At 46.0% G+C, this 19,810-nt stretch overlaps 1 protein-coding gene across 5 annotated transcripts in view; it reads right to left on the bottom strand.

Annotated features, from left to right (window-relative positions):
• PUS1 (pseudouridine synthase 1) overlaps positions 1-10,168 on the bottom strand; it is a 30,380-nt gene extending 20,212 nt beyond the window's left edge. The window contains exons 1-4 of one of the 5 annotated variants that reach the window (XM_043975204.1): positions 10,095-10,168; positions 7,207-7,356; positions 6,857-7,106; positions 954-1,091 (exon numbers count right to left, since the gene is read on the bottom strand). In XM_043975204.1, the coding sequence (XP_043831139.1) occupies positions 954-1,091; positions 6,857-7,106; positions 7,207-7,307 (489 nt within the window). In that variant the 5' untranslated portion in view covers positions 7,308-7,356; positions 10,095-10,168. Of the gene's footprint in view, positions 1-953; positions 1,092-6,856; positions 7,107-7,206; positions 7,357-9,676; positions 9,728-10,094 lie in introns of those variants that run through there. The other 4 variants (XM_043975205.1, XM_043975208.1, XM_043975207.1 and 1 more) reach the window with 4 other exon arrangements.
• Positions 10,169-19,810: the final 9,642 nt, after the last annotated feature.

Here is a 19,810-nt window from a genome sequence, read left to right as displayed (position 1 = left end):
TATGTTTGTGGGAGAGGGGAGATAACAAGGGAAACTGAGGTGATATCAATAAAAATCTAATTCTTTAAAAAACTGTCTTTTGGGGCAGCTAGGTGGTGCAGTGGATAGAGCACGGGCCCTGGAGTCAGGAGTACCTGAGTTCAAATCCGGCCTCAGACACTTAACATTTACTAGCTGTGTGACCCTGGGCAAGTCACTTAACCCCAATTGCCTCACTTAAAAAAAAAACAAAAAAACTGTCTTTTTAGGAAAAGGGGGGGGGTCATAGTTGCAGAATGGGGAATAGACTATCAAACATAACCACTGTATTGCTGTGTTTCCCTTAATGGCTAAGAGGATAAAACTCTGGGCCTACAGCTTGGAAGATCTGAGTTCAAAACTGGCATCAAGACACTTACTAGCTTACCAGCTTCATATACCTATCTGCTTGAATAACACTTTTCTTTTATATAGATAAGAATCAGATATGGGCTGCAAGTCTGCAATTCTTTCAATCTTCCCAAGGGACCTGCATATGGGGCAAATTGCTTAACCTGTTTGTCTCAGTTTCCTCATCTGTAAAATGGGAATAATAATAGCACCCACCTCTCTGGGGTGTTTAGAGGAACAAATTCAATAATAACTGTAAATCACTAAGTTCAATGCCTGACAGATAGTAGGCACTTTATAAATGTTAGCTATTATTATCAATTATATTTCTGTGACAAGGGAGAGCTTTGATTGGCAGGCAGGGAAGTGATGTGGATTTTTGGTTTTTGTTTTTTTTGCAGGGCAATGAGGATTAAGTGACTTGCCCAGGGTCACACAGCTAGTAAGTGTCAACTATCTGAGGCTGGATTTGAACTCAGGTCTTCCTGAATCCAGGGCTGGTGCTTTATCCACTGCGCCACCTAGCTGCCCCCGATGTGGATTTTTTTTAAAGAGCATCAGTTCTTCAAAGAAAAGAAGCATACCTTGTCTGTCCGCGCACACCTCTGAAAGGACATCTTCTTCATATCTTCGCCATGGTTCTCTGGAATGCAGCCAGACTGAACAAGGGCCGACACCAAGTCATCTTCAATCGTCTTGAATTGGGAGGACCCTAAGTTCCTCTGAGAAAGGGAGGAATGTGTTTTATTTTGTACTGCAGATACAAAGCAATACAGGGTAGCAATACGGTGTAAAAGGTCTTGTTCTGAGCTAAATAAGAAATGATTAAAGATTGACTTATCAAGTCAAATATGCTGTGAGATCACCCACATTTTCCTTAAGTCTGGAGCATGAAAAAGCCTGATCCTTCTTCTTCTTCTTTTTTTTTGGCAGGGCAATGAGGGTTAAGTGACTTACCCAGGGTCACACAGTTAGTAAATGTCAAGTGTCAGGCCAGATTTGAACTTAGGTCCTCCTGAATCCAGGGCTAGTGCTTTATCCACTGCGCCACCTAGCTGTTCTCGATGTTTACTTTCAAAAGGAACACCAAACTCCCTCAGCCAGGATGCCAACTGAAATTTCAAACTCCCAAGGATACCTCGAACCACTTCTGGCAAAACCTGAGTAGGACTGGAGCCCGGGAGACCATCCTCAAAGGGAAGGACCTCCCCCCATCCCTCTAATTCCAGCATCTTTCTGAAATACTCAAAGATCTGTGATGGATTTCATCAGTTTGGGGAACCTACATAGGTCCCTTCTATGCCTCTGTAAATAAGTAGTAAGGAACTGTATGAGGTACATACAGGTTAAGTGACATGTCAAGGGTCACCAGCTATTAAGTGTCAGGGTCAGGATTTGAACCCAGAGAGAGCTTCCTGACCCTAAAGTCCAACACTGAGCATCACAGAATTTGTGAACTGGCAAATGATTATTCACACACACACACACACACACACACACATACCATTTTATATACAACAATATAACATGCTATATTACACATGATATATGTTATAGGTATATATGTGTATGTATGTATATTTATATACACACATGTATTTGTGTGTGTATGCTCTGGTATAGGAGATGTCTATATCTATCTAGGTGTGACTGTGTGGCACTGGGGATAGAGCACCATCCCTGGAGTCATGGGGATCTGAGTTCAAATCTAGCCTCAGATACTGACTAACTCTGTGACCTTGGGGAAATCACTTCACCCTGTGTGCCTCAGTTTCCTCATTTGTAAAATGAGCTAGAGAAGGAAATGGCAAACCACTCTAGTATTTGTTTTTGGTGGGGCAATGAGGGTTAAGTACCATTTTATATTATGCCATATTATATATTACATATACTCTCTATATTAATACATTATATTTTATATTATCAACATAGAGAATGTGTAATATTATTTATCGAATAATGTATTCTATAATGAAAATCCTAACTAGGGTCATGAAGAGTTCGACATGTGATGAAATAATGAGATTTAGCAGATACTCAAAGACCCACCTGGAAATTAATCTAGACTGATTGAATCAAGTGAGAGTGATTAACTGCTGATTAGCCTACTTCAAGTTAACTGGATTGTAATCACACCTGGCTAGCCCTTAAGAAGGTATTGTTCTCAGAAGCTAGACTGTGAACTCAACTTGAGAACACCTTCAAAACCAATGGATTTGGATGACACCAACCAATCAGCTTGAAGCAGTGTGTAAGGACCTCCTCTGTTTCAGATCTATAAAAAGCTTCCACAATCAGCTTGCTGGGGAGTTCCTGATTAAAGCAGGCTCCTGGAGGAGGACTTGAGGCAGAACCCAACCAGCCTGGAACTCTAGGCTACATAGGCCTTTTCTTAACTTTCTGAACTCCATGTTAATACCTGTATGCTTTAATAAATGTTTAATGCCCAAAGACTGGTTGCTGAAGCTTCTAATTTAAGGTGACCACAATTTAGATTTTAAACATCACAGTTATAACTGAACATCAATATTATATATACATATATTATATATCATATTTCTAGATAGATATCTCATATACCAGTCCCTATACACACATGTGTGTATGTGTGTGTGTACTGTATGTATAGCACTTAGCACCACATGTGGCACATTTTTGTTGTTTAGTAGTTTCAGTGGTGTCTGATTCCCTGTGACTTCTTATAGGGTTTTCTTGGCAGAGATACTGGAGAGGTTTGCCATTCCCTTCTCCAGCTCATTGTACAGATGAGGAAACTGAGGCAAACAGGGTTAAGTGATTTGCCCAGGGTCACACAGCTGGTAAGTGTCTGAAGCCAGATTTGAACTCATGAAAATGAGTCTTGCTGACTCCAGGTCCAGTGCTCTGTACAATAAATGCTTATTGACTGACCTAAGGAAGGATGGGTGAGTTGGAGTCTTCTGTTGTTTGTCCTTCCTTCTTTTTTTTAAATCATAAAAGTATTTTATTATTTTCTAGTTACATGTAGAGATAGTTTTCAACATTTGTTTTAATAAGATTTCTAGTTCCAAATTTTCCTCCCTCCACAAGACAGCAAGCAATCTGATATAGGTTATACATGTACAATCACATTAGTTTGTCCTTCATTCTTGTTTGTCCTTTTTTTTTTTTTTTTTGGTGCGGTGCTATGGGGGGTTAAGTGACTTGCCCAGGGTCACACAGCTAGTAAGTGTCAAGTGTCTGAAGCTGGATTTGAACTCAGGTCCTCCTGAATCCAGGGCAGGTGCTTTATCCACTGTGCCATCTAGCTGCCCCATTTGTCCTTCATTCTTGAAGAGAACTGTTGACTTCAGGGTGACTTGCAATGAATTGGATTTAAATGAGGGAAGGCTGTGCAAGGTCACCAGCCTCACTCTCTCCTCCAGAACCAAGTCAAGTGGTGGGATATTTATCAGGATGACTGAAGATGGCCCTGAATGTTTGAGGCAATTAGGGTTAAGTGACTTGTCCAGGGTCACACTCTAGTAAGTATCTGAGGTGAGATTTGAACTCAGGTCCTCCCAACTTCAGGGCCAGTACTCTAACCACTGCACCCCCTAGCTGCCCACATAGGTTGGGGTGGAGTGGCATGGGATCGACAGGACAGACATTCCAAAACAGGAAGCATTCTCAGTGAAAAGACCACTGAACTGAGAGGCAAGAACAAGGACTGAAGGCCATCACCGACACGAGCTGTGTGACCATCAGTAAAGCCAGTTCACCTCCATGCCTCAGTTTCCTCTTTTGTAAAAAGAGTAGGGTGGACATGGCTCTAAGGTCCCTTTCAGCTCTCTACCTATGATCCCGAGAGGTTCTAAGTGAAACCTACAAATTTCCCTCTGAAGCTTGGGCCCTGATTTCTTGGTCTGGTTCCCAGTATGTCACACATCCATGACTTCATCAGTGTAGGGACTCCCTCCGCCAAAACAAGCTGCAATGCCTCCATGACTCAGAGGCCTTTAACCATTTTAGGAGATGCTGAGGCTGAAGAAATCCATCACCCAATTTCTAATGTGACACCTGGTCACAAGCCCCTCCGCATCCTCAAGTGACTTACCATGCAAGGCCAGGGCTCCAAGTCCCTCCAGACCTACGAGAGGCCCACCCAGAGTCACCTCCAGGCTGTGGTGAGGCATCCATGCCTACACAGAACATCAGCATTGGAGAAGACCCAAGAGGCTGTGCAGCCCAACCTGAAACCTTGAATAGATTCACATCTGCAGCCTACCCAAGAAGTGACCATCCAGTCCTTGCTCAGACTTCTGGGGAGTGTGGGAGGCAGGGGGAAGGGAGGAGACTCCTCCCAAGGAGCCCAAAATTGTTAGGAAGTTTTTCCGCCATCAACTCAAGAAGAATAAACCTGCCTTGGGGGCAGCTAGGTGGCACAGTGGATAAAGCACCAGCCCTGGATTCAGAACCTGAGTTCAAATCCAGCCTCCAACAGTTGACACTTACTAGCTGTGTGACCTTGGGCAAGTCACAACCCTCACTGCCCCGCAGGAAAAAAAAAAAAAAAAGAATAAACCTGCCTCGTTGTAAGTTCCACCCCTCAAATCTAGTTCTGCCCTCTGGTTCTTGGTGTGACATGGCAAGGATGTGTGTCCATCAACATAGCTATTCCCTTTACTAATACAGATAGTGACCCTGTTATGCTTTATGACCTGGCGTCCACCTACACGTTTTTTTCCTATACTTTTCTCTCCCAATGCCCCAGCAAACTTCTCACCCTAAACATTCGCTCTGCCCCTGCAGCCCTTTCCACTGATTGATTGGTTCCTCCCAGAGCATCCACCTAGCTGCCCCCTGACTTAACTTTAATACACTGATCATTATATTGCAACATACAGCTATCCCTTCCACATCATGGGGGTTAGGGGTGCGGTGCCCCCAAGATCTGTAAAATCTGTAAAAAATTTTCTGGCCCTCCAGAGAACCAGGGAAGAAGTCTGAATTATTTCTTTTTCTTTCATGGGGTGTTTATAGTACCTTATTGGGTTAAATATTTTTCTGTGTCCTCTGTGGTTTCCGCAAAATTCTCCCCAAATATCTATTTAATGTCTTATGCTGACCCACGATATGGTGAAACTGTGATGGGGAGTCGTGATGTGGAAGGGCTGCCTGTAGTCGGTTTCCTTTGTAATCCTGTGTATTTTTTTTTTTAAATTTTAGTGAGGCAGTTGGGGTTAAGTGACTTGCCCAGGGTCACACAGCTAGTAAGTGTTAAGTGTCTGAGGCCGGATTTGAACTCAGGTACTCCTGACTCCAGGGCCGGTGCTCTATCCACTGTGCCACCTAGCTGCCCCAATCCTGTGTATTTTATTTGATGCATTTACAAACCTTATCCTGAAGAGCCCACAGGCTTCTCATCTTCCACAGGAAGCCTCCCTTAAGGCCTCTGAATTCTGGTGCCTTCCTTCTTTTAAATATTTCACATTTATCTTGTATTTATCTAGAGTTTGTCTGTAAAAAGTCATTTGTACGTTGTCTCCTCCAATGGAATGTAAGCTCCTTGAGGGCAGGGACTGTCTTTTGCCTCTTTTTGTAGCCCCAGTGTCTGGCACACAGTAGGTACTAAATAAATTTTAATGACTGACTGCTTCCTATTGCCTATTTCTCCCTCCTGCACATAGATGGGCATAGGAGTCCACAGAGAAAAAAAAGATTGAGCAGTATTGCCTTGGGGAAGCTAGGTCACAGCACAGGTCCTAGAGTCAGGAGTTCAAATCCCACCTCAGATGCTTACTAGTTCTGGGACCCTGGGCCAGTCACTTAACCCCATTTTTTAAAAAAAGGAGAAAAGGTGGAGGAAGAGGAAGAGAAGGAGGAGAAAAAGGAGAAGGAGAAGGAGGGACATCTAGGGGGCTCAGTGGATAAAGCACCAGCCCTGGATTCAGGAGGACCTGAGTTCAAATCCAGCCTCAGACACTTGACACTTACTAGCTGTGTGACCCTGGGCAAGTCATTTAACCCTCACTGCCCAGCAAAAAGAAAGAAAAAAAAAGGAGAAGAAGGAGAAGCAACATCACTGCTTTGGAAAATGACCTCTGGCCATCCTAGGAGATGCTGGAGCCTCCGACAGTGCATCTAATCCTTCTCCAAATAACTGGAGACAAACTTTATCTCATATTCCTTCCCCCTCCCCTAGTTTTATCTTCTCCAGTCTAAACATTCCTACTAGAGAAGGACTTTTTAACATTTTTCTTTTTTCAACACTTTTTTGAAGAGCCTGTGATTTCATCGTGATGAGGGGGCTCTCTCTACCAGTGCAGGTCAGCACCTTCTCACCTGAGCCGGGGAGAAGTCCAGTGACTTGCCCAGGATCACTCGGACAGGAGGTGTGGCCTCCGAGGCTAGCTCTGGACCCTACTTCTCTGCCTTTTGGAAGTCAGAGTCCTGTGCCATAAGCCCTTGGAAATCACGTGGCAGAGCAGCCCCCACGTAAGAGGCAGCCGGGAATTCGCTCACGTACCTGCATCCCGTGGTAACCTTTCCCAGAGTAGGCCATCAGCAGCACAATCTTCCTCTTGGGGAGCTTCTTACTCGGTTCCTCTTCTTCCTCACTGTTTTTCAGCCTCTTGGCTTGGGGTTCAGCCTCCTCCCACTTTTTCGGCCCCCGATCCTTGCTTCCCCTACCCTTATGACCTGGGTCCTCCTTGGCCACGGCCCCAGGCTCGGCCTTTATGGGCACAGCCTCCAGGTGCTCAGCCATGGACATCTGTCTGAAAAGAACCAAGAAAAGGGACTTAGGAACGACTGGACAGGGGCATCAGTGGGAACGTAAAGGGGCAAGGGCAATAGGACAGGTGCCCCGGATGCTACCTGAGACACCGAAGTCCAGACCGCAGCAGGGGCAGCGGGTAGCGAGCTTGGTGGGAGGTTTGCACGGCTGCGGCCTCAAACTTCAGGAGGGAAGCTCCCATGGAGAGCAGATGGAACCACGCTCTGGGATCTGGCTACCTCTGCCACCAGCTACAAGGGCACACGGAGAGGGAGAGGGAAAAGAATCCGTCAGCCAGCATTTATTAAGCACCTGTGTGTCTATGGTGGGGGCCACAGGCCCTGCATGTGTTAAAGCGCCAGGGATAGAAAAGCAAAGGCAGGAAAAGAAGGCAAAAGGCTGCCCCAGCTCTAAAGGAGGGCCCGGTCCAATGGGGGAGACAACATGCAAACAATTACAGACAAGATATGGAGAAACTAAGAAGGAGATAAGCTCCCAGGGAAGGCACTAATATCAAAGAGCACCAGGGAAAGGCTTCTTGCAGAAGGTGGGATTGTTGTTGTTTGTCCTTTGTTCTCCGTCACGAAGTGATGTCATGACTTGAACTGAATTGGATTGAAGTGAGGGAGGGCTGTGCAAGGTCACCAGCCTCACTCTCTCCTCCAGAGCCATCTGGGTCTAGATAGCCCTGGATGTTTGAGGCAATCAGGGCTAAGTGACTTGTCCAGGGTCACAAAGCTGGTGTCTGAGGTGAGATTTGAACTCAGGTCCTCTTGACTCCAGGGCCAGTGCTCTACCCACTGTGCCACCTAGCTTCCCCAGTTGGGACTGTAGTTGAGACTTAAAGGAAACCAGGGAAGCTAATGAAGCAATCAAGCCATATCTATGAAATACCTACTATGTGCCAGGCACTGTGCTAAGTACTGGAAGCCAAGAGGCATAGGCAAGAAGGGAGAGTGGGGGGTGGAGGGGAGCGCAGCGCGGCGGGGAGGGGCAGCCAGGGATGATGCTCAGTGTCTAGAGGTGGAGGCCTCTGTTTGTGCAACAGACACGAGGCCAGTCCACTGGATCCAATTAGTGGGAGGGCTGGGGGGGTGGAGCATTAGTAACTAGAGACGGGGGAGGGGGGGGGCAGAGGAGGTCAGAAGCCAGTGGGTGCAAAGAGTTAAGAAGAGTGGTGGGTAAAGGATGTGGAGGCACAGATCATGGGCAGCCTTGGAAAAAGTCTGGATAATTGGGGTCCCTGCCCCCAGCACCCCTCACCTGTCCAACTCATCCTCCACCAAACGACCAGGGTGTGGGGAGAGACAGACAGAAACACAGAGACGGAGACAGAGAAACAGAGACAGAGACAGAAATAGCGAGATATAGAGATGGAGAGACAGAGACAGGGACAGAAATAGAGACAGAGAGAAGTGTATGTATACATATGTGTGAACATAAACATATCAGTGAGCTGCTTTATGTGTATATATGCATGTACATATAAATATGGTATATGTATATGCACATTTGTGTATTGTGTACATATAAATGTATACACATTTGTGATAAATGCACAAATACATATATGTATGCATATGTTTAATGTAAATGTTTCCAAATAAGAGGTATATAATTGGTTACTTAACCATATATAACTGTAACTACATATACACACACATTTTGTGCGTGTGCATACACTCAGAACTGTGCTTCTAGGGGATATGTATGTGTACACACACGGACAGATAGACAGACAGGTCTGCTTAATTGTACCTACGGATTTCCTCACCCACCTCCCCTAATGACTTCAGCCTCTGACATGAACATCCTTACCACACCTACAACCCTGCAGTGAGCCATCCTGCCCCTCCAGCCTTCCTTACCCCTGTGAAAAGGGAGGCAGCAGACAGAGAGCCAGACTTGGGGGTAAGACAACCCTATTCGATCCTTGACAAGTCACTGAAACCTCTGCAAGCCTTGGTTTCCCCATCTGTAAAATGGGAGTAGTAGGAGCATCTACCTCCCAAAATTGTTATATCCAATGAGTTAATACTTTGTAAACCTTAGAGTGCTTTGTGAACACTAGTCACTGTTATCATTTATAATAATGATCAGAATCTTTAGATGTCCTGAACCCCTCTGGAAATGGCTTTTCAACAGGATTACTAAGGTAACTGATTATGCCAAAATGCAATTATCTACAAAGTTAATGATTTAGAAAAAGCTCCTTCTCTTGAGGGGAGGAGCATTTATTAATCACCATATACTGGAAAAGCATTTTCGGGCTTATTACCTAGGGAGCACTGCTTAATCGCTTACTGTGTATTTATTAAAGCACTTGCTGCCTAGGGTGGAGCAATAATTAATCACTTGCTGTGTACAGGTTTGTTATTCAGTCATGTCCCACTCTTCCTAACCCAATGTAGGGTTTTATTAGCCAAGACACTGCCTTCTCTGGCTCATTTGACAGATGAGGAAAATGAGGCCAACAGGGTGAAGTGACTTGCTCAGGGTCACCCCGCTAGGAAGTGCCTGAGGTTGGATTTGAACTAGAGAAACTAAGTCTCCCTGACTCCGGGCCCGCACCTGCTGTGTACTGGAACCGCATTTATTAAGCACCTGCCGCCTGGGAAGAAGCAAAGATTGATCATTTGCTGTATGCTGACCACGGGTGTACAGTGAAAAGGGGCCTCCCCGCCCCAAACCTGGAAAGGCTATCATCACAATCTCATTTTACAAACGGAAGCCACTCGCCGCCGGGATTCGAACTCGGATCTTCCGGACCCCGGCCATGGCGCCGCAAGCGGAGCCCGTCCGCGGCCAAGGCGGCGTCCAGGGTCCGGCTCCCCCAGCCACCCCCAGCGCCTTGCGGCGCCGGCTCGCCCCACTCTTCCCTCCCGCTCGGCGCGCAACCACCCCCTCCGCCCCCGCCCGCGCAGCCACGTGCGCCCCTCCGCAGCCCCCACCATCCCGTGCCCCCCGCCCCCGCCCCCGCCCCACTTACGGAGCTGCGCGCGCGCCGAGCCGGGAAAAACCACGTGGGCGCCCACACGTTCCGGGAGCGCGCATGGAGGGGCGGGGCCTCGCGACGGAGGCGGCGGCGGCCGCGCCGGGACAATATTCTCAAAGCGCGCTGCGCTGGTGGAAGAAGAAGAAGAGCGATTAGGTTCAGCCACCTCCGTTTTGCAAATGAGGAAACTAAGGCTCAGAGAGAACTGGTTCTCCTGACAATAATAAAACCATTATCACCGACAATAATATCAGTCAGCATTTCTATCACCCTCTAAGGTTTGCAATGATCTCATTTGATCCTCAAAACAACCCTGCGACTGAGGTGTTATTATGATGCCCATTTTAAAGATGCGGAAACTGAGTCCCGGAGAAGTCAGGCCGTGATCCTTTCTTAAATGCACTCTGTGTGACGAGCATTACGCTAAGGTCAAAGGGCGACCCTGCCTTAGGGGAGCTTGCGTTCCAGTGGGAGAACGAACAAGTTCTAGGTACAAAGAAATTCACTGAGCAGGTGGGAAGGTCATCTCCTGGCCGCTAGGCGGCGCCATAGTGCGCAGAACGCTAGGCCAAGATTTAGGAAGATGGGATCTCAGATACTTCCTCTACCTTGGACAGCTCACTGAACCTCCTGTCCTCTCAAGAGGAAATGGTTTTTATTGCTGTCATTCGGTCTGACTCTTCTTGACCCTATGGACACCAGGCACTTCTCCACTGTCTCTCAAGGTCTGCCCAAGCTCGCCTTCGTGGTTTCCATGACACCATCCATCCATCTCATCCTTTTGCCTTCAATCTTTCCCAATATCGGGGTCTTTCCCAATGAGTCCCGTCTTCCATTATGTGGCCAAAGTATTTACGCTTCAGCGTGTACTTGACCTTCCAGTGAAGAGCCTGAATTAATTTCTTTAAGTATTGACTGGTTTGATCTCCTCACTGTCTAAGGGACTCAAAAGTCTTCAGCGCGACAATTCAAAAGCCTCAATTATGCAACATTCGTCTTTCCTTCTGTAGTCGCGCTCTCACAGCCATACATTGCTAGTGGAAAAATCATAGCTTTGGAGGCAGCTAGGTGGCGCAGTGGATAGAGCACGGGCCCTGGAGTCAGGAGGAACTGAGTTCAAATTCCCCCGCAGACACTTGACACTTACTAGCTGTGTGACCCTGGGCAAGTCACTTAACCCCAATTGCCTCACACCAAAAAAAAAATAGCTTTTGATATGGTGGGAAATGGGGTACGGGTTGTTGGGAGTTGAGGTTCTTAGGAATTCCTCTTTAAAGAATTACACCCTCTTGCACACAAAAAGTAGTTAGAATAAGGTGATAGTTTATTTAGGAGCAAGGGAAGGGAAGGGTGTGGGGAGGGAAACCATGAAAGAAATCCTTGGACTTTTCATGGGGAGATTGGCATAAAGCACATGGCTCAGAGGTACCAAATCTCTTCGAACAGGAGAATGGAAGGTACTTTTATAGAGGACTAATGGGGGTGGACCATCTGCCTGTGAAAAGTTCCTTTAGTGAGAGAGGACCATCCCCCACTGGTGGTAGCTGAGGGAATTGGGTGAGGAGTGGAGGATCATCCCCCACTGATAGTGACTAGAGGAATTGGGTGAGGGGTGGCTACAGATCCCTCTTCAGAACACAAAGGCCACAGCCACACCCAAACTTATCTCCCCAGGGTAAGGGAGACCAGAATGAAGGAGGGTGATGTCTTGACTTGCAAGTGCACTGAATTTAAGTGAGGCAGAGCTGTGCAAAGTCACCAGCCTCACTCTTTCCTCCACAATCATCGGAGTCCAGTGGCAAGACAGGTCAAGACGACTGGCCCAAGATGCAGTGGGAGACTCTGGCCTTTTGAAGCTAAGGTCTTTCCCAGGTCTCAGTTTGTCTAAGGCAATGTCTATTTAGTTGTGATCAGATGGAAGGATGTTGCCTGGCTCCCAGTGGCCAGAGCCCTCCTGTTTGTGTATGGAGAGTCTTCTTTGTGGGATGGGCAGCAGTCAGGAGGATTAAGTACATGAGTGCTGTAGGAGGCTGCCCAGGGGTTTTGTTTGTTTGTTTTAAAGCACCAAGGCCAGCATTCCTTGGCTGTTGTTGACTGTAATATATAAGTTGGACTGCTAGCACAGCCAGACTGAAAGTAAACAGGGGGCAGCTAGATGGCACAGTGGATAAAGCACCGGGCCTGAATTCAGGAGGACCTGAGTTCAAATCCGACCTCAGACACTTGACAATTACTAGTTGTGTGACCCTGGGCTTAACTTAACCCCAATTGCCTCACCAAAAAAAAAAAAAAAAGAAAGTAAACTGGACCATTGCATTAAGAAAGCCCAAGAGGTCTAAGCTTTCAGGGACCATGCAATGAAAGTGGAGGGAGGGACAGCTCCTGGCAAAGTGAAGAGTTCTCTCCTGACCAGGTGGGGAGGGAAGAGCCCCAGCCAGGAATCTACCTTATGGTCTCTGAATCAGAGGTTGCAATTCCTGCTGAATTTGGAGCCAGCGGACTGGAGAAGGAGAGGAGACTAGGGAGGGAGAGTGAGGATGAGGCTTATATAATTACTGCTCCCAGGAGGGAAGTGATTCTCTGCCCTGATGGAACCAAGTGTGGGCCTACCCTCTCCACCAGAGTCCTAGTGATTGGGTAGGAATTCTAAGAGAAACAGGAGCCCTGGAAGCAAAGACTCCTGACCGGGTGGTCTGATGAAGCCAGTGCTGAGGGACCTTCTGCTTTAGACTCCCATGGCCTGGGGGAACTCCCTGAGAACCTCCTTTTACAGAGCCCACTGTCTTGGAGCCTTTAGAAAGGATATACTCAGGGGCAGCTAGATGGTGCAGTGGATAAAGCACCGGCCCCGGATTCAGGAGTACCTGAGTTCAAATCTGGCCTCAGACACTTGACACTTACTAGCTGTGTGACCCTGGGCAAGTCACTTAACCCCCATTGCCTGCAAAAGAACAAAACAAACAAACAAACAAAAACCCCAACCCGAAAACAAACAAACAAAAAAGAAAGGATATACTCCTTTTTTTTTTTTTTTGCAGGGCAATGAGGGTTAAGTGACTTACCCAGGGTCATACAGCTAGTGTCAGGTATCTGACACTCAGGTCCTCCTGAATCCAGGGCCTGTGCTTTATCCAGTGTGCCACCTAGCTGCCCCAGAAAAGATATACTCTTATTCCCTTTGTAGGTGGCTGAGATGAGGAGTTATTTACACTTGCCCTTATAAGATGAATTCCCCTTGCTGCCAACTCACAGATGGGCATGTGCAAGGAAGGGGATGAAGTTCCTAAAGGAAATGAATTTGATTTGTCCCCCACCAATTTCCATATCACCTGTCTTGACAAGAGGGAGAATCAACGTTTTCCCAGACCTGTCTGAGAAAACACAATGAGCAGGAATTCACCCATTAGCCCAAACTTAGAATTTTTTTTTTTGCTCTCTGATTAGATCTTGGCCTGGGTAAATCTCTAAAAAAGATTTCCCACACTGGTTGGTTTCTGGAAGAGGAAGTAGGGGGGCGGCTAGGTGGCGCAGTGGATAGAGCACCTGGATTCAGGAGTACCTGAGTTCAAATCAGGCCTCAGACACTTGACACTTACTAGCTGTGTGACCCTGGGCAAGTCACTTAACCCCCATTGCCTGCAAAAAAAAATGAACACAAAAAAGAAGAGGAAATAAAAAAGAAGAAAAACCTGGGTCCTGATTCAATAATTAGCTATTAAAAACAAGAGAGAAATAATTAATTTCTCACAGCAGGATGTTGAGACAGCAGTGGCTTAGGCTACTGCCTTTGCAAATAGTCACTGTGCAAATGAGGGGGGGGGGAGGAGTCACAGAACGGGTTGTCATTGCTACACTGCTAGGTGGTGGAGGTGGCGGGGAGGGGCTTGATCACTCCCAGGAGGCACTTCTAGGTGTGGCTCCTGAAACATGGGGTTGATAAGAAAGTAATTGTTGACCAGCTCACCATAAGAGTTCTTGAAAACTGTTATGGGGAGTTAAGTACCAGGGCTGGTTGGTTGTTGTCCTTCCTTCTCGAAGAAAACCAAAATGACATCACTATGTGAGAGTCAAGTTACAGTGTATCCAACTGTGGCTGATCAGACCAATATGAGTTCAGAAGGCTCAACCACAGGTCAGGCACAAGTAGTTCATGTGAACATTTGTAGTGAATTCTCTAAATTTGCACATCTCACATTTCTTTTGAGCTACTTCAATTCTATTTTGCTAATATATATATATTATATATAATATATATTATATATTGCTAATATATAATATATATTATATATAATATATATATTATATATATATAATATATAGAGCACAGTACCTTCCCTGATGAGGGCATGCCATGCTGGGCAACCCTGTGCCAGTGTCTCCCATGTCATGCAATGAATTCCAAAGTTCTTAAGAAAGACCCTGAGAGTGTCCTTATATCGCTTTTTCTAACCACCATATGAGCGCTTGCCTTCTGTGAGTTCTCCATAAATAGTCTTTTAAGCAAGTGTACATTTGGCATTGGAACAATGGGGCCAGCCCATCAGAGTTGTGCTCTCTGCCATAGAGTTTGAATGCTTGGTAGTTTAGCTTGAGAGAAGACTTCAGTGTCTGGTATCTTATGCTGCCAGGTGATCTTCAGAATCTTCCTAAGACAATTTGTCATGGGAGGATTATGGGCCCCGGTCACCCCAACAATTCTCTGGGGGGTTCAAGGAACTTTTTCCTTGAAACCTCAGGGGTTTTCTCTTGAAATCAAGTAGGCCTCTCCTTGAACACAATCAAGGACACACACACACACACACACACACACACACACACATATGCACTCACCTAACAGAGATAAGTGGCACAGATAGAACTGAGCATGCTCCAGGACCATCACCCTACATTCCAGTCATCCTAAGTATCTGGATGAGGTAATGCAGGAGAAGACGACCTGGAACCGTCCATCAGCAGGCTGCTTAGACCCATCAGGACAAAGTTGACACCCACCACCAGATCGCTCACGAGAGATTCTTCCTACCCCAGCGCAACTCGGGAAGACCACCAGCCCCTCACCCAATAAGAGACTCTTACCCACCCCATCTAAACCCTATAAAATGGCACCCCACAAGTTAGCCGGGGAGGAAAGTGTTTTGTTCTGGCAAAACCTTGCTCCCGGCCGGTTTCTCTTGTACCCCAACAAACCTGTTCTTTTATTCCTAATTAGGTCTTGTTCGAGAGTGTAATTCTTTACAGAGGAATCCTAAGGACCCACGTGCTTTCTCCTATAGGTCTCTCCTCCACATCAAATTCAAGTGGAAGCCATTCAGTTTCTGGGCATGGTGAAGGTGCACTGTCCAGGTTTCACAGGCATGCAACAATGAAGTGAGCACAATAGCTCTGTAGACCTTCAATTTGGTAGTCAGTCTAATATCTCTTCTCTCCCACTTTCCTTTGGAGGCTCCCAAATGCTGAGATAGTTGAATGCATGCATCAACCTCATTATCAATGCAAGCCTGAAGTACACTCCAAAGGCCCCATTCCATATGGAAGGAAAGGGTGCTATGGGTTCAGTATTAGTGCTCACCCTTTCAGAAACCTCCAGGCTTGTTACTGTGGGTAGGGTCAAATGGAAACCTGAACCATTCCATAGAGTTAACTCCATATGATATCAGGTGCCCAAAGCAGTGAAAGAGATTTCTTTGGGGCAGTTAGGTGGCACCGTGGATAAAGCACCGATCCTGGATTCAGGAGAACCTGAGTTCAAATCCGGCCTCAGACACTTGACACTTACTAGCTGTGTGACCCTGAGCAAGTCACTTAACCCCAATTGCCCTGCAAAAGAGAGAGAGATTTCTTCTCCCCTTACAACAATCCACTGTTACCTGTGAAAAAGGCAGCTTACTACAGTAGATGAACAAAATCATCAGGCTTATCTCTCTCCAGCTGTTCCTGATCTTGTTAATGATGTTGAGAGAAACGATGATTTCTCTCTTGTATTTAATAACTACTTATTGAATTAGGACCAAGACTTTTCCCCTTTTCTTCTTCCTCATCCAGAATTCAACCAGTCTTGGGCAAAGACTTATCCAGGATAAGATCTAATCAAAGACAGTAAAAGAAATTCTAAATTTAGGCAAATTGGTGGATTCTTGCTCATTGTGTTGACTTAGACAAGTCTAGAAAAATGTGGATTTTCCCTTTTGTGAGACAGGTAATATGGAATTGATAAATCTCTTTGACCAAAATTTGGATGCTCAGGGTCACATACCCCAGGATCCTCATTGGAATTAGCCCACTTCTCATTTATAATATTCATTCTCTCTCATTACTTGTTTTTGTTTCTGGTTTTTTTTTTTTTTTTGCAAGGCAATGAGGGTTAAGTGACTTGCCCAGGGTCACATAGCTAGTAAGTGTCAAGTGTCTGAGGTCAGATTTGAACTCAGGTCCTCCTGAATCCAGGGTCAGTGCTTTATCCATTGTGCCACCTAGCTGCCCCTCTTTCATTACTTGGTTTTTTGGTTTTTGTTTTTTGCAGGCAATGGGGGTTAAGTGACTTGCTCAGGGTCACACAGCTAGTAAGTGTCAAGTGTCTCAGGCCAGATCTGAACTCAGGTACTCCTGAATCCAGGGCCAGTGCTTTAACCACTGCGCCATCTAGTTGCCCCTTTTTTTCTTTTTTTTTTTTTCATTACTTGTTGAACAATTTGAGTGACTGCCACCCTCAGGAACACCCACCGTTTGAAGGGTATCAACTGGATGGAACCTGCCTTTAACCTGTGAATGGCCAGAGCCAAGCAGAGCAGACTAGAGACAGGTGAATCAGGAATTAAATAAAGTTGTATTTTCAGAGTGAGGAAAAAGGCTAGCAAACAAGGAGAAGCTATAGACACATGTATAGGGGTCCCACCCCTACTGGGGGGGGGGGCCAAGGCAGTGTGGGGAAATCTCACTGGGCAGTGAGCTGTAGCCCTGCCAATGAGGGAGCAGCAAGAAGGTTGCGAGTTTGATTCATTGCAAGACTTTCTGAATCTGCCCCTGTGCTTGTCCAGCTCAGAGGACACCTGGTGAATTATGTGATTTTTTCCAGAGGGTGAGATAATCCAGAGAGTGATGGCAAAGGATTATTGCCCTGCCAAGCTAGAGCACAGCTTGCCCACTGGGCCTTGGCCCTGGAAAACAGCTGGGGGTGGTGCTCTCCTAATATTTTGTCAAGGGCATATAAGCAATGAGTGGTTTCCAAGAGGGGTTTTCGGCATTCAAGAATGTCACTCTCGTTTTATTGGTAATATACTAGCATTTCTAATAAAATTATTAATTACCCAGAAACTGTGTCTGTCAAACTATTTAAACATCTTATTGTAGACAAGTAGTCTAGGCCCAGGGTGAGTGGTATAGGGCTATTCATCTTACCAATTGTTTTCAAGACTAATTTGCTTTCACTGGGGAAAGAATCCAACATACTTTCACGTTGCTTCCAAAAGAGTACCTAATCTAATGCAATAAACATCTATTAAGCACCTACTATGTACCAAGCATTGTACTAAGTGCTGGGGATACAAGTAATAATAAAAAAGACAGTCCTTGACCTCAAGGAACTTACAGTCTAATAGGGAAGGTTAGAGACAATACACAAAAGGATGCAGGAGGGTAGCTAGGTGGCGAAGAGGATAAAGCACTGGCCCTGGATTCAGGAGAACCTGAGTTTACATCTGGCCTCAGACACTTGACATTTACTAGCTGTGTGACCCTGGGCAAGTCACTTAACCCTTATTGCCCTGCAAAAGAAAGAAAGAAAGAGAGAGAGGAAGGAGGGAGGGAGGGAGGGAGGGAGGGAGGGAGGGAAGGAAGGAAGGAAGGAAGGAAGGAAGGAAGGAAGGAAGGAAGGAAGGAAGGAAGGAAGGAAGAAAGAAAGAAAGAAAGAAAGAAAGAAAGAAAGAAAGAAAGAAAGAAAGAAAGAAAGAAAGAAAGAAAGAAAGAAAGAAGCCCATATACATAAAGGGTAGGAAGTCAACTGTTATAAGAGAATTTTCTATTTCTTTTCCATCATCTCTCTTTCCATATCACAATTCTAAGAAAATCCAAGGACCACATCATTTAGTCAAGTTGTAGGGAATACAGTGAAAGAGGAAAGCCCAGAGGATTTGGGCATAGTCTGGAATAAACTACTAACATTTGCTTCCCCACAATTTAAGAAGGAAGCCCAAAAATGGATTGGACTCTTTAGAGTTTGAAAAACCCACATTCCTTACTTGGCTACCTTGAGGGCTCCCTATACCAAGGCACACAAATCAGTACCTTTTAACTAAAGCCCAAAAGAAGCCTTAATCCTGGAAGATCTAAAGCAAGCTGTCCAACAGCCTCCCCTCTTAGTCCCTTATATGACTCTATAAGGCTCATGTCCCTGGAGTTCTCTGTCCATAAAGACTAGACTGGCTGGAACCTTTCAAAAGGCACCGAGGAGTGGCCAGAATATGCCATTGTTAGGTGTCTGGAGCTCTGAAATCCCCAGAGCAGCCACTCACTATGCTACTTTTGGAACTGCCTGCCTCTTACTGGGTCCTAGTTGCTACTGAACAGATGGGGGGCAGGGGCAGCTAGGTGGCGCAGTGGATAGAGCACTGGCCCTGGATTCAGGAGGACCTGAGTTCAAATCTGGCCTCAGACACTTGACATTTACTAGCTGTGTGACCCTGGGCAAGTCACTTAACCCTCATTGCCCCACCAAAAAAAAAAAAAAATCAAAGAGCCTTAGAGGCCATTCAGCTACTGAACAGATGACCCAGGGTCATACAATCTCTCCTTGTCCACAGTTGCCTATTAAGCGATAGGTGATGAAAGATGCCACCTCTAGCAAGATGAGAAGAACACAGGAGGCTTCTATCGCTAACTGGAAGTGATACATTAGAAACTCTCTGCTGTTAGTGTATCACAAACTATTTCAGGGACTGATACCTCCAGTCCACACCCTGGAAGCCTGCCCTCTCCACTAGCCCAGTGGGCTCTGGTCTATATGGACACCATTTTATTATGGTTCTATCAACTATGGTTCCACCCACTACAAGAGAGGCACATGCAACCAGACATCAGTAGCCATTGATCTGGTAAGAGGAGATATCCTAAGGAGTATGGGAACTGGTGTGTCCTTCCAATTGGCTGAGCTCCAGGATGAATGACTGGCATGGGATCCCCTTGAGGGATGGGGTTGAGAAGATCTTCATCTATGCAAGTTCCTGAGCAGTGACCAATAGGACTGGAGAATATCAGCCTGGATGGTCAAAGTCTCTCTCCTTTGGGGTCAAAACCAATGGAGGAATTTTGCTGATGCCTCTTACTACATACAATTATTTGTGGAGCTTGCCAGCACCCATCAGAGACACGCAAACAACAACCGCTAGGTTGGAGCTATTAAAAGAGAAGCAAAAGTTGAGGGATGAGTCCAGGGTCAGTCTGGACATTTGGGTAGTGCCACCTCACAGTACCGGGAACAGGACCATATGATTCCTCTCACTACAGCTTCCTTTGACCCCAGTTTCCCTAGTGGCTTTGGCAGTGAAGCTTGCTCACCTCCATGAAACCTGATTGACCCAGCTTTTCTGACTCAGCCAAAGGCCTCTTGGGCATCTCTATCTGAATGTTCACAAGGCATCTCAAATTTTCCCAGTTTCAAAGCTTGCCCCTTTTCCATTGTACATTGCCTTTTTGATAATCACATAGCACTTTATGAG

The sequence above is a fragment of the Dromiciops gliroides genome, chromosome 1 (assembly GCF_019393635.1).
Source record: "Dromiciops gliroides isolate mDroGli1 chromosome 1, mDroGli1.pri, whole genome shotgun sequence".
Classification (NCBI taxonomy): Eukaryota; Metazoa; Chordata; class Mammalia; order Microbiotheria; family Microbiotheriidae; genus Dromiciops; species Dromiciops gliroides.
The sequence above is the reverse complement of the archived record's forward strand: the minus strand, read 5'-3'. Positions and strand labels throughout refer to the sequence as shown.